This window comes from Lepisosteus oculatus, chromosome 2 (assembly GCF_040954835.1).
Source record: "Lepisosteus oculatus isolate fLepOcu1 chromosome 2, fLepOcu1.hap2, whole genome shotgun sequence".
NCBI classification, from domain to species: domain Eukaryota; kingdom Metazoa; phylum Chordata; class Actinopteri; order Semionotiformes; family Lepisosteidae; genus Lepisosteus; species Lepisosteus oculatus.
In genome coordinates this window covers 54,710,248-54,734,556 of record NC_090697.1, presented here as the reverse complement: position 1 = coordinate 54,734,556, position 24,309 = coordinate 54,710,248, and the positions used below count along the sequence as shown (strand labels likewise).

Below are 24,309 nucleotides of genomic sequence, written 5' to 3'. Positions count from 1 at the left end.
TTAGATGTAAAGCAGGTTTCTCAGTGTTTGAGTCTCTGCCATGAAATCTTGCCTTAAAACTTATTAGACCTGGCATTCCTATACATTTTATAAAGAATATTGTGTATAGTCTTTTGTTTGATTCTAATTATTTATATTTTACGTTTTATTGTACAGTACTTTGGGATATGTGTTTTGTTTTTAAAAAACAAATAAAATTATTTAATCTGTGATTATTTGCAAACCCGAATAAAACAATACGCAAATGGTATTGGACAGCATGGAGTCTCATTGGTCAGCATTACTGTCTCAAGGTGCTAGGGCCCAGAGTTCCTATGTTTTTTTCTCTCTTTTTTTCTCTGCACAATCCAAAGACAAACTGGTATGTTAAGGTGCTTTTAGGAAAAATGGCATGGTATGAGGCTCTGTGAGTGCCTTGCAATAGACTGGTGTCCAGTCCAGGGTGAATCCTGCCTTGCGTTCGTTGCTTGCCAGGATAGGCACTGGCTCCCCTGTGACCCTGAATTGAATGAAGTGGTTAGAAAAAATGGATAGGTAACTCAGGTAATTGTCTATAAACTCAGGTGGACATCAAATTATAACCCTGCACATCTGCTCTACTATATATAATGTTAATATTCACTGGCTGCCCAAAACTGTGAATGCACCTTTCCAGCCCTTGGAGTTTCAGTCTTGTCAGAGACAGATGTCATTCAAACTCTGCGGTGCGGAGTGGAGTTATCTTCTAACTTTTTCATGAAGAAGCAGCTCTTTAACCTTAAATGTAATCAAAAACAACTGGCTTTTTGCACCTACCATGCTGTGTGCTCTTTTCTTTCATTTCTACTGATGTTGTTAACTCAGTTCTCTTCCTCTTGAACCATTTTCTCCCTTATCCCCATTTCTCTTTTTTTCTGGTTGATTGTCCAACCCCAACTTAACTTAGTTGTTTTGTCTCTCCCTTTTCCCCAATCATCCTTTTTGCTGTCTCATTCACTGCCCTTCGCCATTCCTTGCCATTTAGTTTTTTTCTATGACAATACATAGCTCCCCACTGATGTTCAGTTCTTTCCTCAAGCTTCATGCTGTGAATGTAGCTGAAATTTCAACTTCACCTTAAATCAGCTCTCTCAGTTCTCCAACTTCAACTTCAGTTCTATCTACTTTCAGCAAATGACAACTTATTAAGAACTCTAGTTCATATCCTACTTCTGCATGATTAAAGTTCACCTACGGCTATTCTTTCCAGGTTGCCACAGTTTTTCCTCTGTTGAGTTCCAATCTCAAGTGACCTAGGGTTTGGATGCTGTACTTTTGTCTTCACTGACTGCATTCCATCAACTGTATCATACACATTTCTCATTCACTTTTTTCTCCTTTGGTGTTCCTCTGAAACAGTGCAAAATCTGCTTGATTAAACAAAGTTCAAGACTGCATCTACACTATAGAATATGTAACTTCATTCTTCGCATTCACCCCACGCTAAAGAACACATTATCTAAACTCTTCCTGCAAAACTTTTCACTAAATATTCAACTGTTGCAAACAACTCTGTGCATTTTTTTTAGTTCTTCTTCACCGCAGCTGTACCCTGGTCTATTGGCAAGGACTGCCACTTGCTCAGCCAGGCATATACACACCCGAAACATTGTGTTTCTTCTCTTTTCAGTATGGAATAAACCTTTAGTTGTTCCTTTGCAGCCTGCACATGCTTGATGCAGCTACCTACTTGAACATATACTGTACAGTACATATATGATCTATCACTGAGTCACAGTTTAGTATTTACAGTATTTCCCATTAAATTTTCAGTTGAAAGGATTTTCATTTGTCATATTTGTTCTGAGATCATTTACTGATTGATGAATAAATGTGTAGGTATTACATTTTGTCAGATATTTTAGTGTCACTTAAACCAAGGCCTTGGATGTTCCTTTTTTAATTTAGTTGTACGTGCAACTTGTAGGAGTTTGATTTCATATGGACTTCAAAAGGTCGTTTTGCAAATGTGTTCAATTCAAAACTGTTATTTGGCTTTTTTAAACATTAAAACAGTAAAAGAAAAACATATGGACCAATCTTTTTTCCCATATTTTTCTGACAGGCACACAGGTAGCTAACATGTCTTATCAGTTAATAGAAAATGTACTGTAAAAGATACAACTGTAACGATATTTCAAGAGAATGGAAATGATGTGCAAGTGATTAACAGAATCATTACAGATTGTGATGTCAGATTTAACTGCAGTACCAGTGGTCAGAAATAGAAATTTAACATAAGATATATACACAGTAGTAGTACATGTAGTACCGTGGTTGAAAATGGAAGACTTATTTTCTCAGGCATGATTAGTGGTGAAAGTAAAATAATAGTGAGATACTATATCTACCCTACAAGTCTACCTGGCAGCACTGTAAATCACCTGCACATTGTACAAAAGGAGAATTACTGTTTAAAGTGTGAGATTAAAGGTAGTAATTCTTTAAGTTCTAAATTTCTGACCTGGTCCAGATTTAATTAGTTATAATTTTATAACTGGCAAACACATTACTGGCAAAAAATGGAATTGTTTTATAATTTCAATAATAATTAAAAAAGCATTCAAAATAATTTGAAGTTTATATATACTGTAGTGAGCTTTTTAAAGCTACAATAACAACCACACTTCGAAAACTGTGGAGCATTTACATTTAATATTACAGATGTAGCTGTAATATTTTCTAAACTGGATTCTTTTCGTGAATTTGTTTAAATTATGTTATGTTTATTTATTCACAGTAGAATAACACTAGCACAAGTTTTTTTTTTCCACCATATGATACGCTCACATAATGGTGTTCATTTGGTGCTTTGAAATTTTAGCCATAGATTTTAAAAAAAATGTTTTAGTTTATTTTGCTTTTTTGAGTTTTCTGGATGAACTGCCTCATAATTTCTAACCTTGAAAGCCTGTCAAATTGTTTAAAATGGATTATTAAAGTTATTAATCTAGTTATGGTTGAAATAGACTTGGCTGCACATGTCTGTAACTGTTTTGAAGGTAAGGCAGGAAATTTATTTTAAGGGCTCTGAAACCTGCTTAACAAGAAGCACACACAAATGGAAAACAATAAATCTGTCAAGCTTAGAAAACATAACAAATTTTAGAATAAAAGTATTTATAGTTAACTTTTTGAAAACTGTTTCAGATATTTTTTATGTATGCCAAGAACAGATTATTTTAAAACTATAGTTTTATACAAACTTTAATTCTGCAAGGTGCCCCTGTAACAAGGGCTCAGTGGCACAAGTCATGTTACAGATGTGCTGTCAACCCTTAAATCCTAAACACTTCAGAATTCTACTGCAAGTGACCATGATTGAATCCCTGCAGGGGTAGGGCAACAACACTTGTCAAAACCTTCACCCAGCTCAAATTAATTGTTCAGAATTCCTGACTGGAGGAGTGGGTAAGCTGTTGCAGTTCCCTTGACCTACCTGTACTGTATATGCTTAAATTAGGTTGCTCTCATAATTCCAGGTCTATACATGGATATGAATCTCTGTAAGCTTTTGTCATTTACATACATTAATCTAAGAGGAATATTATACAGGATAAGCAGTAGGTTTGGTTTAAAGACATTATCAACAGATTGCACAATCTTCAGTTTAAGAAAATACAGTGTGTCACACATTCCTAACCTTAATAGCTCCTGTTCACAGTTATATGTCTTTACCCATATACATTACTTTTGAGAAAATTATTTAAAATATTGAAAATAGAAATAAGTCGTGAGACTTTTGAGCACTCCAGGCAAGTTCAATAAATCTATATCAATCTATATCAATTCAACATTCAAATATTTATTCAAGTACAAATATCTGAGTCTTAGCAAATACAGTACTGTATATGAGGCCTCTCAAAGCCATCTGGATGATTTGTTTGCTTATTTGGTACGTGTATGGTCATATTTAGTTCTAACCACTAAATGCAATATGTGATAAGAGCATTGCTTAAATATGTCAGTATCAATCCATATAAGTTGATTCCAATGAAATACAATACCTATATATATGCATTATGGATATAAATAGGAATTATTTAATTATCAAATTCAATTTAGCTTTGGTTATAATACATATTTGTTTATAGTAAGTCAGTGCAAGAAGTGAACGGTTTCTCTTATAATTACCAAAGATGTAATTTCATACTGTTAGTATGACAACTGTAGTACAACCTGGACTTATTGACTTTGTGGACTCTTCATGAAAAAACAAGCTGGAAACAATGCCTCTAACACCATGATTGATATCCTTCACATGCCATTATACTAATAGAATTTATATGCAGTATAAAAATATTGCTAAATAAAACATCATCTAGAGAATGTTAATATATACTGTATATTTAATTTATAATTTATTTAATGAACAAAAGAAGAGACAGTTTAATGTTAATGACACATTTTTGAAAGACTTTTAAATTATGATTTTGGAGATCTAGTATTTGTGAATCCTGAGCTACTGTAAGTAGCACAACACCCGTTTACAAAACAAAAACTGTAACACCACATTGTTGCACCCTGTTAAAGCTGGTCCTGTTTCATGTAATTTGAGATAGGTCTGAAGGTCACATGCTAAAAATACATTTTGGTTAATATTTATCACATGAACTCATCATGAAGTTTGGCAGATTACTTATTAACGGAGTTTCATGAAATTATAGCCTCCTTTTGTATATATAGAATATTATGTACTTGTCCACATTAACAAGACACCACATGATTTTGAGCCTCGCAAAGTAATGGTGATTCATCATACATTTCTTGGCTTTCTCAAACATTTTTTTCACTAATTGATAAATCTATCTATATTCATGACAAGGTAGAATCACAGCACAGGCTTCCTCCTAGACCTGGTGGCCCATATAGGCCCAATAGGTTTTTGTTCTAGTCAAACTAGAAGGTATATTTTTGAACAGTTGAATTAACCTAATAATTAAATTCTTATATTTCATTTTTGTTTACAGCTTTTATTGCCTTCTACTTATGTTTTATAAATCTCAAACTTCATTTCATATCAGTTTAATTAAATGTTCAATTATTAAAGCACTGTTAAAGCAAAACACAATAAATAATTTCCAAGTAATAATAATAATAATAATAATAAACTTTTATATAGCGCCTTTAAAGGAGTCTTTGCAGAGCCTGGAGACTGGAATCTTTGCAGAGCCAGTGCAAAGACTCCAGGATAGGAGTCATGTGAACTTGCACTAGACCTGGTCAGGATTCTGGCTGCTAAATTTTGGACATACTGCAGTTTGTTCGGAGTTGATTTAGGCATCCCAGCGAGTAGAGCATAACAGTAGTCAAATCGAGAGAACACAAATGTAATGTATGTAATTTGGGGTTGTACAGTAAGTCTGTGTCCTTGACATCAACAAATTATTCTTAAAATGTTTAATATGCATTTGCATGTTCATAAATCATTTATGACTCAGCTGCAAACTGCATAATATTGAAAGTGGTAAATAATATGAAAAATAATGTTAGATTCAGTATAGGATATTTAAATTTTATATTACTGTACATGTGACTCATCTAATAACCACCAGTGAGCCTACAAGGCATACTGTATGGTATGTCTGTTGGTAAAGTTCCACGGGATGATCTGAGGGACTGAATACTCTAGTCTTTCTGGTTCTCATTCTTTAACAACAAGATATTTTTATGAAGATTATCTGAGGGTGAATGAAGTTTCAGTCAACACCCTAACTCATTCCCAGGGTATTGAATCAGGTCACAAGGCTGACCAAGAAAGTTTTGGTGAAATTAATCAATTGTGCAATTTGAATTCTTGCAACAATACATTAAAAAATATAAATACAAAAAACATTAAGCAAATCAGCATTAGTGATGGTTAAATAAAGTTCTCGAGAGGAAAAGAGTATTGGGACTTTTCTTTTGTCTAAAAACTCTCAGTAAATGTCATTTTTCTAATTATGTTGCATTCACTTAGGTTCTTAATGTTAAATGTTATTTTTTGTGCAGCTGCCTTGACTATACAGTATGTACAGTGTATATGCTTCTAACAATGAAATATTTATTATTGCAGCAACGGTCTGTCTTTCTTCTTTCTGTTTGTCTCCTCCCTCTAATCAAGGTCTTTAAGCCTCCCTTGAAGACGCGACACAGTTTGTGTAGAAACCCATTTATTACAACACATTTCAGATATGTGGAATTGTGACAGGTTTAACAGCAGATGAGACAGAGAGGAAGCAGCACAGTGGAAAATAGACAATGCATTGTTACACCTGTCAGTCTGCATACAGTCAGTTCATTAATAAGCACCACTCATTAGTTGTGCCTTGATTCCCTACCACTCCTTGATCACCAGGGCACTCCCACCTCTCATTTTGAATTTTGTGCTGGGAAAGGACATAGGGCCTGGACTTGTGACACAGATTCACACAATAGACTCAGATGGACACTACAGAGAACAGCAGAGGAAGGTCCAGGTATCATCTTACTTATCATTTTTTTATGTTTTATTTGAGTAAAAAAATGATAGATTATAGATGTTAGAGGAATTAAACTACATTAATGTATGATAATTGTAGTTGTACTGAGAGGTCCTGGGGGGTCCAATGAGCCTGTTGTGGGGGGGATACGGTCCTAGGACCATGAAAGCTGTTAAGTGGTGTTAAGTGGTGTAGTAGGCTTAAAATGTCTTGCATATTTGGGTGACTATACTCAGCAATAACACCACATAACATGAATGAAGGTGAACTAATTGGTTAAGAATTCAGGGTGGAACAAAAACATCGACCTGTTTAAGTACAAGTGAATCACGTGTTACTGGAGGAAACCTTAAGTAATTCTAGTTGTTAAAGTTTAAGTAACGAAAACAAACATACAGATGTTAGTGGGGCCATCATGGGGTGCTCTTCCTGCAATCTATGTTGGTCCTAATGCCCCAGTATAGTGACGGGGACACTATACTGTAAAAAGGCACCATCCATCGGATGAGATGTAAAACCAAGGTCCTGACTTTCTGTAGGGTGTTTCTCGGAAAGTATAGGAGTGTTACACCAGCATCCTGGCTAATCAGCCCATCAGCCTTTCCCACTCATGACCTCTTAATAATCCCCATCTATGAATTGGCTTCATCACTCTGCTCTCCTCCCCACTGATAGCTGATTATGTGGTGAGTGTACTGTGTGCACTATGCCGTTGCATCATCCAGGTGGTGCTGCACACTAGTGGTGGTGGGGAGTCCACATTACCTGTAAAGTGCTCCAGAAAAGTACTGTATAAATATAATCAATTAATTAAAATGTGACTGGTAACTAATTAAGATGTTAGTTTTTTTTAACCAGCTCCACTCCAATTTGATTAAGGGGAAAGTTTCTAAGAGTTGGAAAAGTGAAATAAAGTACATATATAATCCTTCTGCTGATATTTCTGATAAATAAAGCTAAAATACAAGCCTGTTCATTCAGAAAGAAAACACACACAATGTTAAGGTTGTTTTGATGCAAAAATGTAAGCTAATTATAATTAATTTCGGACGCTTTGTAGATTGTTGTTTTCACTTTGATGTTATAGAGTGTTTTGTGTCAATCAATGACAAAAAATCCCAATTAAATACATTTTTACATATTTTAAGACAATAAAATGTGAAAAAGTCCACGGGGGTGAATACTTTTGGATGATATGTGAGTGACCAGAGGAGGAAGAATAATGAGCTGGTAGAGGAGCTGGACATCTCCTGCTATGTTGTAGAGGAGATCCCCTGTTATGCTTTAGGGGAGTGCTTGCCACATGGGCTCACCTGAGTAACCACTAGGCATGATAAGAAGAAGGATGGAACTTTACTATTCTTCTCCATGAGGGTTGTTTCTTTGAAACCAGAATTGAGGAGTGTTGAATAGATGTGATGCTAGGAGTGTTGAATATATACAAGTTCTTTGTATCTATTGTAAACTTGGTATTTATTACTGTTTGAATCAAACAAGGTAAGAATACAAAATGCATCGTTACACCTGACCATCTGCATACAGCCAGTTTATCAATTAGCCCCAAGCCATTAGTTTTCCCCACACCCAAGACATCACAAGGATCCCCTCCAATAATGAGTCCTGAGCTTGAGTTACATACTGTAAGACCTTCAGAGCCCAAGTAAGGGTTCAGACAGAGCACACAGAGACAGCAGAAACTGAAGGAAACATACAGTAGCACCACAGCACCCAGGAGAGGACTTGATAACCAAGGACTCTACAGAAATCAGTGGAAGCAGGCCCCGGCACTGTCCCCCCTCTACCCAAAACTGGACTTTTGACCAATGGGGGAAGGAATGAGGGATTAAAGTTTTCAGGATGACTGGGACCATCAGTATGCCTAAAACCATGGAGTTTCATCCTTTGTTTGGTGTTGTAGAAGGAAGCCCACATTTGTGGGAGCAAATGGGTGTTAGCACTTTTATAAGTGCTAGGTGGCATAGTTAGCTACAAAATCTAAAATTATCAAGCATTTAGAGGTTAACATCCATTACATAACATTTGTGAGATTAGACAATACTGACCATTTTGAACATGTCTTTTGACAAAAAATAAACTGACAATGTAATAAAAGAGCCTGATAAAACAAGTTATGAAACACATTGCAAGGTTGATACAGTATATAATCAGGAAATGGAATTTTGATAACACAGCTAACATCTAGTCTTTTAAAATAGTTTTACAATGTCTGTGTAAATATCCAGGTCTATTTTTCCAGATGTATTGTACTGAGTAAACTGCCCTTGGTTCTTTGTTTCTTTTGAAGTACCATTTTCTGTTTATTGTTTTCTGATGTAAAGTTTGACTAGGCTTATTCCTAATCCAAGTGATAGAATTGCAGGATATTGTGTGCAATAGAAGCATGCTCTTTACATTTGTGTTTTGGCTTCTTGTTAAGGCTAGGTTTTTGTCTTACTATTTTCAAATTATATTTTAAATTTAATCTCATACAAGCCTTTGTTTCTCAGTGCATAATCCCTTGTCTTTGTTCCTTTACCTGAACCAGCTGTCATTGTATTCTAAAGAGAATTACACACAGAAAGCTCAATGTTCTATAACGGTAATATTTTTAAATATTGAACCTTTGGAGAACTCTCAGTTGAAACTCAGCTGTGTCAATTTCTTTGACATAAAAGTTTAATTCATTAACATGTTTTATTTCTGTGGCTTCTATTTTATTTGAATACTGCAAAACATTTGTAAATACAATATACATTACAATTCAGTTATTTGACTATAGAAATGGCAACAACTGAAACATAAAAAATCGCCTGGTGATTTCCATATATGCACATTGCACTTTCTTTTGTGTTTATTCTTAATAAAAGAAAAGAGATTTAAGAAATATCCCCCTTAGTTGTATAAGAAGATTATCTTAAATTGCATATAATGATTTTAAGACAGCCAGGAAACATGCTTTTATGTTTTAATCAAACTTAATGAAGCCTTTGTGAATGATCTAGTTGTCATTTTTCCAAACCATTACATTGCAAAAAACTGTTGGAATTTGTGGTAAAAAACATGGACCCTGTAAAAAAGATTTTTTTCTGGTCATTCAGCATACTATATACTGAGTATCAAAATAAATTTATCACTCTACTTCTTCAAGAAGTGAATGAATAAATAAAATACTGTAAATTAATTTTGGGTATAGATCAACTGTTCCTGGCATCAGTTATTGATTATTGATATAATCAAGGAGTTTTTACTGCTGCATAAGCTGTCACGATCGCTAACCCCTCCTCTTAAGGGCGCTCCAGCCCTGCCTCGTTCCCTCCCATTTTCAGAACCTGTTCCCTATTCCCGCTCCCCCTTAAAAGCCAGACGCGGACCTCACTCCTGGTTCCTCATTGATTTCCCCATCATGAGAGCCCGGGGTCCTGCTGCGTCTGGCTCCATTATGGTTTTAATCTTCTGTTCCTGATTCCCCTCCCTTCGCCGGTCCCGACCCGGTTCGTGTTTTAACTCCCTGGATGGATTCCCTGGCCTTGAACTCTACCCTTTGTCCCGGATTACTCTCTTGGATTTCGCCTTGTTTGTTCGCCTGGATTCACTCCCCTGGAAACCTGCACTGCATGGACACGCCCCACTGTCTTCAGATCCTACTCCCGCATGAACTTTTCCCTCGTGTATCCCCACCTACCGGATCATGTCGTCTGCATAGGGCCCGGAAAGAACTGTACGTGACATAAGCACTAAATCACCTTTAGTGAGAAATCTAATCAGGCTCAGTTGAGGTGATTTAACCAGTTAAATGTCAAAATTGGTGTAAGTCATGAAATAGAAAATAGTGACCAATATGTTTCACTCATCAAGACAAAAATTCCCTTATGCTGTCCATTGGTCGAAGCTGGATTAAGTCAACACACTTGCCATCTAGAATGTTTTTAACTTCACAGGACATTATAGTCAAACAGTCCTAATGTTTAGGTTAGGTTTAGACTAATGTTTATCATAATCCATTATTTAGGAGACCATGTGTCACAACACACAGATTCATATCACCCATCTTGATACTACAACATTTTTAGAAGGCTAATACTACTGTAGTTCTCATGCTAGAATGTAGCGATAGAGATAACCCACTTTCCAGAATTGATCCCAACTAATTTAAAACATTTGAGCAGAAAATAAATTAGCTAATTATTCCAATCAGGAAACCTATTAGTTCAATTAAGGATTCAATGTACTAGAATAAAAACCAGACAACATGTGCTCCACTATATACAGTACAGGAAGGGTTGGGAGTCCCCATGTTAGAAGACAGTTTGAATCAGATAACGCATTTGCAATAAGATCTCTTTGAGCGATGTTTCACTTATCATGGGTACTGAAACAATGTGACTATTCAAAATTATAGGAACAAACAAGGAATGTTCCCTTTATGTAACTGGGTGTCAGCTGGTACCCTTAAGGAAGCTACAGCTTTAATGAGTGGGTAATTTGATAAGCTACAGCTGTGGGTATTGCATTGAAATGCAGAATACTTTCCTGTATTGATGTGTGCCCTGGATGACTCATGACCAATGAGTTAATGGGTTTGTGTGTAGGTGCAGCACTTAAACCCATTCACTCATGGGTGGCATGACTGGGGATGCTGTCAGCCTAGGGATGACATGGAGGTGGAGAGGTGGGTGGAAGGAATCAGCGCTGTCCACCAGTGCTGTGGGAGAGAGTCTAGGGTATAAGGTAGACTTTATACAGCAAAAGCTTTTAGCTGCAATCACCTGCAAGGTAACAAGTCAGGATAGTGCAGAAACCTGCAACCAAGTGTGAAGAAAGTATGGGAAAATGGCAAGTAAAGGAGACCACAGTCTTCCCTGGAAAATAAACAATGGATGAGTGCTAGGAGTCCAAAGTGATCCCAATATGGGTAACCAGAAGACCACGGCTAGTGAATATACTGTGGACCTGGCAGCGTGGAGTTTATTCACTGCTGGACTGCAGAAGGACCTCTCTCCTGACCTGTCATGCCAGATTGAATAGTAAAGTTGGAAATACCATGTACAGACATGTTTGCAATGAGCTCATCTTATGGGTTAGGACCTATGTCTGTTAATCATTTTCACAGTTTCTGTATACCTTTTTTCTTTCTCTATATTGTATTTAAATTCCCTTAAATTAGTTCCAGCATCCACTCATTTTGCACCACTGCAAGGTACCTACAGTATATATATATACACTGTATGTATATAATTGCATGTCACTTGGATTGTGTAATGTCAGTTGTATTACAAAGTGAATTAAATTGTTTATTAAATTAAATGATTTCCTTCACTCGGGATGGGATACCACTTCAAAATAACAATTGTAATTTCCGAAAAGGTGGAAAATGGAGTTTTAATTGGGTGAAGTGTTCTTTGAGGTACTGTAGATGTTGGAAGCATCGGGTGAGTTCTTTCCCCTAACATGGTATTTTATAGATTCTTCGGTTTTGGTGAAAATTAATTTTTTATCATGTGATTTCTCATATGTAAAGGTTTTTATGTATTTCTGGATGTGCAATATTGTCACAAGATTTTGTTGAGAAATTGTACAACTGTGCTTATGATGATTTATGGGGTTTTATCTGCAGTTGTACTTAGTACATGCCAGAAAAATGGTGACAAAAGATATTTATTTTAAATATAGTTGCAATATGGGCTCATCTACTGTCATGATGTTGATAATATTACTTTTAAAAGGAGGACAATCTTAATTGTTAAAAGGATGTGTATTTCTTGTTTTATATCAGCATACATATTTTATTGTAAGCAGCAAAAGTATTTAATTTAAATCTTAAAATACTGTATATGATACTATTGTTTTATAAAATATATGTACAGTATAAGTCTGTATACGTCTTGCCATTATACTATACTTTAAGAATGTGTTGCATTCAACCACAACTTACTTCAGTTACCTTGAAATTGTATGTATTTTTAATCACCATTGTGACATTGTGTCTGAAGTTTTAGTGGCAATCGTACAAAACATTCTGTTAACTGAAACATTTCATATGGAGTTCTTAATACAGATTTCATTGCCCCGGAAAATGTTTCAAAGGTTACACTGCAAATTTGCACACACTGTAGATTTTGAAACACATCTGTAGATTAGGAAGAAAGTAAATTAAATTACTATTCCAAAAGATACAGCTTTACTCATGTGTTTGTTTCATTGAAAACATACAGTACCTGTGTTATTTAATAATAAAATACTGTTCTTACCTTCAATGAGGTAAAGTGTTATTTAATGCATTGAATTGTTTTCTAAACATGTTGTTTCTGTTGCTTACCAAATATTCACTTTGGTTACTTGAAGATGCAATACTTCTATCTGCTTCTTTTTAGATACTGTACATAGAATTACTTTTTTTCAAATAACACAAACAGATTGTATCTGAATTCTTCATGGATGGCTTAAATCATTTAAGTCATAGTAATATAGTAACTGTGATAACAACAGTAAGGTAGCAACATAAATCAAAGGAACAAGTAAAGGTTTATCCCATGCTGATAAGAATGGAATGTGTCACACCTGAAGAAGGCTTCATAGCCAAAACATTGTCTCTTTTCTTTTAGGCATGGAATAAACCTCTACTTGTTCCTTTGCAGCCTGTGAATGCTGACACAGCTATCTACTTGAACTTAAATCAAATACAGGTTGCCAATGGGATACTTCACACCACTATCCAGTATTTCTCTATCAATACAATTATTTCCTTATCTGAGATGAGGAACAAGTCAGCTGTGTTGCACAATTTTGTATTTCTTTGTGGTCAGGCAATCCCTTCTGTAGACACGACCATTTCAGGCCACCTATGACTTTTGTGTCCCTGTAAGATAAAAAAAAGATGAGAAGCAGAGAAAGAAAAAAAAACATATCCACATAACTGCCAATATAATAAGTGATTTTTAAAGTTGAGCCATGATCCATTCAATTTGTTGCAAACATAGAAAAACATCAGAAAACTCCTCAGACTTTTTAGAAATAAAGCTTCATTTCAGTCTCTCATAATGGAGTTTTTAATGAAAGTTCGGGAGGAATGAAGGCAGCCAAGCTCATTTGACACAGCTGCTGCAATTCCCACTAATTCTGACGTAAGCAACCGGTCTCCATATATATCAAATGTCACTCTCTCCTCTTCCTTGTTTATTTTCTGCATCCCTCCTCCACCCCCTCTCCACCTTTGCAGCTGCCCAATTGGTTGCATGGGGGTCCTATCTGTGTTGCTGCGTTGACAGATGCAGTAAGGTTGGTGGAGTGCCACCGGAGCAAAGAATGCAAAGAAGAGGTGGTTGATGTCCCGTATTTATATTCAGGAAAACAGGTTATTGACCGGACTTAATCCCTCCCAAGCTTTCTTCCTACTCTTCATTTTCTGTTCTTACAACTTTCTAAATGTACATAAATAATGTCAAGGACTTCCTTTGTATGTCCTACTGATAGCAATACTTTCTTTTGGATTTCAGTCCATGTTAAACTGTGTTGCTGTAACCAAATTACATATTTTATTACTTACACACCTCCTTTTGCTTTATTTCAAAGTTGTGTATGACTGTTTCAGGAGCATTAAACTACATTTTATTTTAGGTTCGGGAACACTTCTCAGATTGATTTCCAACCTTCTTTTGAGAATTATATTACTTTGATATTCAATAGATTTTTTCTCCAATGTTACTTTTTTATTTGTATATTTTATAGTTCTATTGAAAAGTAGTATTGTAAAATACTTTAGTATTTTAATATTCTTCAGTTGTGTTCCAAACTAAGAAATCAGCTCACATTGCTCACTTGCCCTAATCTATGAAATCATTCCTCTACAATCTATAAAGAATTAATTTAAGATAACAACTGTTTCACTGAACATCTGATATAAATGTCATGAGAATGTACAGCATATTTCCTGCCTTTATTTCATTTATTTCCAGTGTTTCAAATTTCAAAAGATTTCTTCTAAATAAACAATTCTCCTAACACAAAGCTAGCCTGAAGATTATCAGTACCTCTCTAGCCCACACTGTGTCCAAACTTTCTATTTATATAGTGATTTTAATCTTGAAGCATCACTGAGTGCTTTGCAGGCAGGGGGGGACCCACTTCATCATCCTTTGACATGCACCGCCCAACTGGTTGACATGAGAGGTTGCCTCACTAATTGAATTAAGAGGGTTTTTTTAGGTAAACTGCGCAAGCGCAGACTGGAATTTAGCGAAAAGTGTAGTCCAGTGTACCATGCAATAATTAATGACTAATGAGTTTGGACCAAGTTTAATCTGAAGCACAGCGCATTTTAAAGCACAGTGCTCCCAGTCATCAAACCAAAACATTGTTTTGGAAATTCTCATCCAGACGAAAGTGAACCACCTAATGGTCCACCCACACCATCCATAGTAGCAGCATGGTATGCTATCCTAGTAATGACCACACTTAGCTATGCTTAGATTATGATACAGGTAATAAAGTACTTGATCTCCAGAATGATTTCAAAGCCTAGAAATCCCTTAGCTAATAAATTAACAATTGTAACAAAGTAACGATTGTTAAAATGTATAGTGTAATTTGTCTTACTTTCCCAGAGCCTCCACATCCTCAGTGGTCTCTGGTAGGTCAATGCCTTTTGTTTCAGGTAAAAGAAGCACCAAACCTCCATAGACCAAGGCCATGACTCCTGACAAAACAAGAACTTTGTATGTTATTTATATTGTTAGGGATGCACTCATACATGTTAATTATTTTGATGAGATACATTTTATTTATGATTTGCATCTTTACCAAAATCTTGGTTTGAACAGATCACTAGCATTTCTTCATTTTAGAATTTCATTTTATTGTGATCTTTTTCTGTTTTGGCATGTCAGTTTTGCATGATTAATTATTATACAAAATTATACAAATTATTATTCAATATTTTATACTGGCCAATTACAGCTTTTTGTTGCCAATTAAAACCTACCAAACTACAGTACTCCTTTTTCAAACAATATCAAAAATCATTTAAAAAATATTCTTACTGATTTTCAGGTCTAGTGCTCTCTGAATAAATTACACCAACATTTAGAATTTTAATGTAGATAAACTCATTTATTTTTAATGTGTTAATGTTAAGCAACACAGCAATGGAAAATGGATGGAAGCACACAGTAAATCATAATTCACTGGCATTTCTGGGACAAAAGCACCTAAACACCACCGTGTCCTTGTATCAGTGGCTTTATACTGGACACCAATGATTTGCAATAGTCCTAATTGGAGATCAGAGTCAGTGAAGACAGAAACTGTTGCAAGTGATTCAAGTACCTCAAATGTAGAAATTATTTTACATCTGTATGCAGTACAGTACATCTACAAAGTGAAAATAAAGTGCTTAAAAATATAGAACTTTGATACTCACCATATAATAACATTGGTAGCTCTATCCAAAAACTTGCTAACCTGTATAGCAAGAAGGGGGCTACAATTCCTCCCACATCACTTAGCGAAGAGGTTAAAGATAATCCAATGTTCCTGTGGTCAACATTTTAAAAAAGTGTTTGAGGCATGAATGGTACTTTAGTCATTAACCAGAAAAATTCAGAAAGTTGTATTAGTCTTACAGCTGTATTTTGTTTAAGTCATTAAAACAAAATTAAGGCCAGGGGTGACTAGTTTAGTTGTGTTTCTACCAAACCCATTATGATTTAAACAGTTATACTGTAAGCATCTGTCTGTGTATACTCAGAGTATGGGAGAAAGAAGGACTGAAGCCTGTCTATTCATGGGTAATAATGAGGTGAGGAGACCAGTAGTCTTCCTCATGGGAACAAATCTCAGGGAAAAATTTAAGAAGCCCATTAACATGTTTTGATCATAGAGAGAGTAAACTAGAGCACCGGGGGAAAAAAACAAACAATGGAAACAACAGGAAAATAAAACTGAAACCAAACCAAGACCTTGCTGCTGTGAAGCAACATTGCTAACCACCACGTCATTGTGCTAACATATATTTAGCATCAGTCAATAAAACATAAAACTGAAGTTTGGACCAATTTGAACAGAATTGTTAAATTTTAAATTAAATTTGAAAGGAATTGTAATACTGGAAGGGGTAAATCCATGCAGCACACCCATTAAGAAAAACAAACCTATATGGTATACAGTATCTTAACATACAGTAACATACTAGAGAATTTATGTAGTACACTAGAAGTGTGATAGTATTGGAACTCCCTCGCCCGGTGGTGAGGAGGAAGTGCACCTAGGCGCTCATAGTACCACAGAGCAGGCTGGGAGTTGTAGCCGGGGGGAGTCTGAGGTTCAGCACAATGACCAGCAGCTGACCCTGCATATGTAAATAGTAGCATAGTAGTTTTAGTGTCCTGTGTAGCCTTATAAGTGTATAGCCTGTTGTTAAGTAATTACCACCCTAAATATGTGTACGTGTTCCGTCAGTCTCATCATATGTGTGTATAGCCTGTGTTTGGTTTTGATAAAAGAATAAAGCAATCACTTAGTTAATTTATTGCATCTCCACTAGTCCTTTGTCCTGAAAGTGCTACATTGGTGTCAGAAGTGGGGAGGATGGACAAACCGTGGCAGATATTAGCTGATTCTGTCAAGCGCTGGCTGACTATAAAAGAGACTGAACCCACCGGCAGCACACATCTGGAGCCTGAGCAACTTCTGGGTGCGACAGGTGGCCACAGCCCTTACCAGGGCTACCTAGTAGTGGTCCCGCCTGTAGAAATGGGGCAACTGCCCGCTACTCCCGCCCAGCGGATGAACCAGAGAGGAGATTCTCTCCCTGCTGGAGCTCCTCAGCTATTCCCACACCTGCTGGTACAGCTACAACCTGGTCGCTACAACGGGGAAGCACCTCGGGAAACCTACGAGGCGCAGTTCCAGTTCACGGTCTGGATGAATGGCTGGAGCCGGGCAGAGATGGCTGGCCACCTGGCGGCGGCACTGGAAGGAGCAGCCTTCCAGGTGCTCCTGGATATCCCGGATGAGGACAGAGATGAATACGCGGTGCAGGCAGCAGCTCTCCGGCTGGGGGAAACAGGTGCTTGCCTTCTGTCTGGGTACATCGATGGTGCACCAACCCTGCTACCTTACACCCATCCAGGTAGACTGCATCCTGGGGCTGGACCTGCTGCAGCGGGCTGGGGCCAGTTTGGAGTTGGCCTGGCAGGAGTTGGTGTGGCAGGGTGAGTGACTTCACCTGATGGAGGGCAGGCCCGGCGAAGGTCGAGGGACACGGGCCTGCTGGAGCTGGGGGAAAAAGAGGCAGTGGGGGCGGCAGTCGCTGTGGCGGACCGGGCCTGCAAGCCGGGGAGCGAGCGTGACGGATCTTGCCCCAGAGTCACCCGGGGGACCAGAGAAGGCGGGGGCCAAGCCTTGCATGGAAGCGAGATGGGCTGTTGAGGACCTCTACCAGCGAAGCAGCGAGGGCCTCGATCAGGACCAGCGGCAGTGGCTCCAGGTGCTATTCGCCCAAAAAGAGGACCTCTTTGCGGCGAGAGATGAGGACTGCACCTGCACAGCCCTGGTCCAGCATGAAATCAACATGGGTGACGCTCTGGCCATCCAAGCGGAACGCTGCCAAGGAAAAGATCTGGGAGATGGCTGCAGAGGGGGTGATTGAGCCCTCCGTGAGCCGATGGTTGGCGTCAGCTGTACTTGTCCGAAAAAAAGACAGCTTGTGGAGGTACCATGCCACCTGCCGAGGATAGCCGACACCTTGGACTACATCACCGGGTTGATCTGGTTCAGCTCCCTTGACCTCCACTGTGGCTACTGGCAGGTACCGCTCGCTCCCGATGCTCGCCCGAAGACGGCCTTTTCCATCGGCAAGGGTGCTGGGAGTGGGCTTGTCACACCTGGCGCAGCGACAGACGGCTGATCCTGACGTGGAACCAGTGCTCTGTTGGAAAGCAGCCTAAGCGCGGCCTAAGCGAGATAAGCTCGGCCTGCACCCAGAATCTGTCAAGGCCCTCTTTGCCCTGTGAGAGGCCTTGGAAGTAAAGGATGGGGTGCTGCACCGGGGGTGGCGGGCACTCTCCAGTGGCAGCTGGTGGTGCCACAGTCACTCCGTGGGGCTGTGCTCCGAGCGGTGCATGGCCAGCTGGGTGTGGGGCATTTCGGTTGTAAATAACCCTGCAGCATGTCCGAGACCATTTTTATTGGGGTCTTTGTCACTGGGACGTGGAGAGGTATTGCCAAACATGTGTGGTGTGCGTGGTGCAGAAGGTCCCCCCAAGTGCTCTCGGGCCCCCCTACAACAACACAAGGTGGGGGTTCCTATGGAGCGGGTGGGGGTGGACGTTTTGGGCCCATTTCTGCGCACCGAGGCCGGGAACCACTATGTCCTGGTGGCAATGGACTATTTTACGAAGTGGCCGGAGGCCTACAGATGCAGCCATTCAAAATGCACGGTACAAACCCGCGGTATGGTAAACTACCCACAAGCCACCGCAGGGCACCGTGGTAAGTGATTGGCTGACCAAAATGACCGACAGGGGCACTCGTGGTGCATTGGTTGGTAGTGAAAAGATTTAATCATTTAATCTATTTACTGTGCACATTTTAATCTGCTTAGTATTGAATATTTATATGGAATTTTACCACTAAAGGGAAATTTTTTGTAGCTGAGCATAAAAAGAAGAGGAGCATAACGCATCTGAAGTTGCATCTGAAGGTCATAAACGATATTAATTTAGGAACATAAACATTACTGTATGTAAACTGTACTGTGTATAGCTGGTCTTGGTAGTTTAAAGAAAAAATACACACCAGTCTTCCATTTCTCCCAAACATTTTAAGCATGAAGGTTTTATGAAACAGTACCCAAATATGCGATTGCTGTATAGAATGAATTTTAATTTAAAAAAAAATATTTAACACGAAAATTAAGCTGTTTACATCTTCCGCCTGAGAACAGTCTCCCGTTGCTACCCAACGCAGAAACACAGCCACTAACTAGCAAAGAGAGGACATTTGCTAGCCAATATGATAAAGAATTAAATGATTATTTTGTTTATGTCTTTTGCACATTTATTTGAACATTTTCAACGATTGTACAAGCACTTGGAAACTGTCCAATCCCTAGTTCATCAGGCATTTCCTTTTACGCTGGGGGCTTCTCCCGGTCTGGCGCCGGTCTGTGTCTTCTAGGATATAATGTCAGCGATTTTTTGTTAAATTTGGGTTTCCAATAACGGCGCAGCAAACTCTTGTTTTTATCTCCACTATAACAGGCAATCTCCTTTGCTTTTAACCGAGCGTTTAATAATTTCCTAAAATGAAAATGATTTACTTTATTTCCCTCACGGGATCAATAAAAGTATCTATCATCTATCTAAACTATGGGTCTCCCTATACCAGAGATTACGGTAGGGCTTCAGAATGGTGATTGGCTGACACCATCTGACACCCCTCTGATTGGAGAAAAAAGACGTGCTGGTCTGCTATACATACTGTATCAGGAAGAGGATTTCTTTCTGTTCGAAACGTGTATTTTAAAAGTTGGAGTTTAAATACAGTTGATGTTTTATCTAGGGGCTGCTTGCTCGCCTGCGTCTGAAGAGTGGCTTGTAAACTGTGAAAACATGTGTCTGTCTTTCCGTAGGGGGAAGGGAATCTGATCTGCAAGGCCCTTTGGCTACAAAAGTAAAAATAAGGCGCTCGCTCGCTCGCTCGCTCTCGATTATTGCATCCAATAATCAAAAATGACACAATAAACATAATAACCATGATAACGACTCACTAACAAAAACAACCATATACACATAATACCACCCAAAAACATAGATAACAACCACAATACAAAATCAAATATATCAAGCCATTAAACTCTCTCAAATTCCTCCAATTATCATAATCCCGCCGCTTATGCAAAACCAACCCCTCCCACCCCAGTTTATCCTCTTTATCATAAACAAAATCCACCTAAATTTTCAACATGAAGCATTACACAAAATCAATACCTCAACACTCCATACTCAACAACGATAATTCACAAACAGCCAAACAAACATGTAACTCCACATTCCCAAATAGACCTAATTTCAATAGCCCCGCCCCTTATGCAAAACCAACATCCCTCCCCTGTTCTCTCTCTCCGCTGGCGTTTGTAATCGTTTTTATTTTTAAATAAATTTTAGCAAAGTCATGTATTTTAAAAATCTTAAGATTTATATATTTATGTCTTTATTTAGTGGTTTCATTAGCGACAAAGGCTAAACTTTCTTCGAAAAATGTCTTTTATCTAAACCATATTTGCTATTAATTAATTTAGGGCTAGAATATGTTCATTGTCTTCCAATGAAAGAAGGGTTCCTTTCGCCGTAGTCGGGTTGACATTAGAAGCTTGCCACGCCCGGACTGTTACACCAACGCATTAGCATGTTAAAGCGATTTCATTGAGGAGCCTCGCTTTCTTAATTAGTAATTACTTTACTTACCTGGATTTGGAGTGGGGGAGGTGTCTTTCGCTGGAAATCTCGCCCCCTTCTACTTTGAAAATACCTGTGAAACCGGTTTAATTCGCCACAGCCAGCACTCCCGCAGAGAGGGGGGTTGTACTTGCAGTGTATACAGTAGATGGGAAAGCCAGAGCCGACCGCTATGCCGCCCCCGTGTTATGCTCTTCGTTAATGTCTAAGCCGGAACACATCGTTATATCTCATTTTGTATTTCTTTAAAAAAAAAATCCTTTGCCCAGCCTAACAGTATTGTTGTTATTGTTTTTATCCTGTAAAGCGCTTTGAGGAGCTACCTTTAAAGGCGCCATATACAATAAAGTTCATTATTATTACTATTGTTAATTTGCTGGACAGAGAGGTGAACATTATTACGCAGAAGACAAAGATAGCGATTTACGTTGCATTGTGTATTGTGCTGCTATAATACAGTTTTAAATAATTAAAAGTCTAAACAGTATCAGCTTTATTTATGGGTTTTAAATAAAGGCGATTTAAATGCGATTTAAATTAATATAAATGTTTATATTGTAACGCATAGGTGACTATTCATTGTTATTAAAACGACTTAAATTCGATCATGTTGTGATATTAAGAAATATAAATTTGTTTGGTGCGAGTGAAGTTTTATTTAATCTCTGAGCCAGGGAAATGTTTTATTTTTTCAAAGAAATGTTTGTTAAAAAAAGAGGTCATGGCTCCAGCGGGATACGACCACCTGTACATGAATAGAATTATATCGTTATTAATTTCTTTAGATACGCGATTCCTTAATATATTCCCTTTTAATCAAATTCTAAAAGAATGCTTGTTGACTCCGGTATCACGTTAGTTAAAGACTTCGATGCTTAAAATGTTTAGGGAGAAATGGAATACTGGTGTGTATGTTTTTTTTAAAGTACCGAGACCAGCCATATACTGTATGTTTATGTTCCAAAATTAATATCGTTTATGGCCTTCACACGCGTTACAGTACGCTCCTATTCTTTTTATGCTCAGCTACTAAAATTTCCCTTCAGTGGTAAAATTCCATATAAATATTCAATACTTATACGGGCACAGTAAAGACATTAAATATACATATACATACTGTCTACAGTACAGTTTGCATACAGTAATATGTTTATGTTCCTAAACCAATCTCTTTTATGAGCATGTGAAAGGCATGGTGAATCGGAGATTCTCAAAAATGACTGTACTTTGCATGATTGGAAACAAATGCGTGATTGCGAAATGTTGTGGTGTTACTTTTACAAAGATGGTCAATGAAAAAAAGAATGTGGACCAGGGCAATACTTTGAGTTTACGGCTTGTCCAAGGTCATTCATTATTAATACTATTAGTAATATCTTTGTTAAAGACTTTGATGGCGACAGCTCAAACATGAGAGGTTGAGCTTTATTAGCTCCACCTGCGGAAATCCAGATACTATTATTTTACTGACGGTAACTCGCGGTAGACTATGTAAAGTGCACCGCAAAATAATGCGGTATCGCCCGCTTGTTTTGAATGGCTGCATCTGTATGCCCTCCCGGACTAGAGTGCCCCCATGGTGGCCGATGCACTACTGGAGGGGATGTTTGCCAGGCTAGGGGTGCCGGAGAAGTTACACAGTGACCAGGGGCATAACTTCAATTCCACGGTCTTCGCCAGAGTGTGCCAGCGCCTGGGGATCTCTAAGAGGATCTCAAGGCCCTCTCCCCTGAGGAGCTGCTGTGCCATGTACAGCTGGCCGCGCCGGCCTCACTGGAGCAGGCCTTGGCCCTTGCCACATGGGCTGAGGCCATGTTCGGGGTGGCTGGAAGCGCCAGCAGACACAGTGCGCCCTGCCGGGTAACCGGGGCGGCAAAGAAGGAGTCGGTCTGCGTAGCTACCCCCGTGGAACCAATGCCGACGCTTTCTTGCGGCACCCCTGTGACGCCGCGGACTGCCGCTACTGTGCCCGGGGGGAGCAGTGCGAGGAGGCCATATGCACCGGGCGGAGGCGAGTGCCGTGACCACAGCCCTGGAGGGGCTGCTGGGGGTGGGCTTGTCAGATCTGGCGCAGCAACAGGCAGGTGATCCTGATGTGGAGCCGGTGCTCCGCTGGAAGGCAGTAGGAGCGCGGCCTGCACCCAAAGTCCGTCAAGGCCCTCTGCGCCCTGTGGGAGGCCTTGGAAGTAAAGGATGGGGTGCTGCGCCGGGGGTGGCGGGCACTCTCCAGTGGCGAGATCCGGTGGCAGCTGGTGGTGCCACAGTCACTCCACGGGGCTGTGCTCCGAGCGGTGCACGGCCAGCCGGGCGTGGGGCATTTTGGCTGTAAAAAAACCCTGCAGTGTCTCAGAGACCATTTTTATTGGGGTCTTTGCTACTGGGACATGGAGCGGTATTACTGAACGCGTGCGGTGTGTGTGGCGCAGAAGGGTCCCCCCAGACGCTTTCAGGCCCCCCTCCAACAACACCAGGTGGGGGCTCCTATGGAGCAGGTGGGGGTGGACGTTTTGGGCCCGTTTCCGTTTACCAAGGCAGGGATGATCTGGTTCAGCTCCCTTGACCTCCGCTGCGGCTGCTGGCAGGTACTGCTCGCTCCCAATGCTCGCCCGAAGACGGCCTTTTCCATCGGCAAGGGTCTCTGGCAGTTTACTCTCATGCCCTTTGTCCTGTGCAATGCCCCGGCAACTTTCGAAAGGCTGATGGAGAGGGTGCTGGCATGGGTCCTGCGGAACCGGTGTGTGCTGTATCTGGACGATCTACTGGTTCATGCCCGGGGTTTCGACCAGGCCTTGACGAACCTCCAGGAGGTGCTGGCCTGCATCCGCCGTGCTGGCCTGAGGCTCAACACCCGCAAGTGCGAGCTTCTGCAGCAGGAAGTGACTTTCCTGGGACATGTTGTTGAACAGCGAGGGGTGGCTACAGACCCAGGTAAGGTCTCTGTAGTGAGGGGTTGGCCGACTCCCTGGACCGTCTCGGAGCTGCGCAGCTTTCTGGGGTCGGCTTTTTTATTACTGGAGGTTTGTCTGGGACTTTGCCGGCACCGCCTCACCGAAGAGGGCCACCATTTCGACTGTGACTCGGGCTGCGAGATGGCTTTCGGCCGGTTACGTGAAGATCTGGTGGGGGACCCTGTGCTGGCCTACCCCGATCCGTTGTTACCGTATATCCTAGATACTGACGCAAGTGACACGGGGGTGGGTGCAGTGTTGGCGTAGGAGCGGCCAGATGGGGAGCATGTAGTTGCTTACTACAGTCGGGCTTTGAATAAGGCTGAATGGAATTACTGAGTGACCCATCGCGAGCTGCTGGTGGTGATGGCGGCAGTCCCCCACTTCAGGCCATTCAGGACCCGGTTCCGGTTGTGGACGGACCATGCT

General features: G+C 39.7%; 1 protein-coding gene across 2 annotated transcripts in view; it reads right to left on the bottom strand.

Moving 5' to 3' along the window:
• Positions 1 to 7,935: 7,935 nt before the first annotated feature.
• Positions 7,936 to 24,309, bottom strand: part of LOC102691058 (solute carrier family 22 member 3-like) — a 47,076-nt gene continuing 30,702 nt past the window's right edge. For both annotated transcript variants that reach the window (XM_015345982.2, XM_006625725.3), the window contains 3 exons: positions 15,895 to 16,007; positions 15,072 to 15,171; positions 7,936 to 13,335 (listed from right to left, as the gene is read on the bottom strand). In XM_015345982.2, coding sequence (XP_015201468.2) covers positions 13,215 to 13,335; positions 15,072 to 15,171; positions 15,895 to 16,007 — 334 coding nt within the window. In that variant the 3' untranslated portion in view covers positions 7,936 to 13,214. The remainder of the gene's footprint in view (positions 13,336 to 15,071; positions 15,172 to 15,894; positions 16,008 to 24,309) is intronic.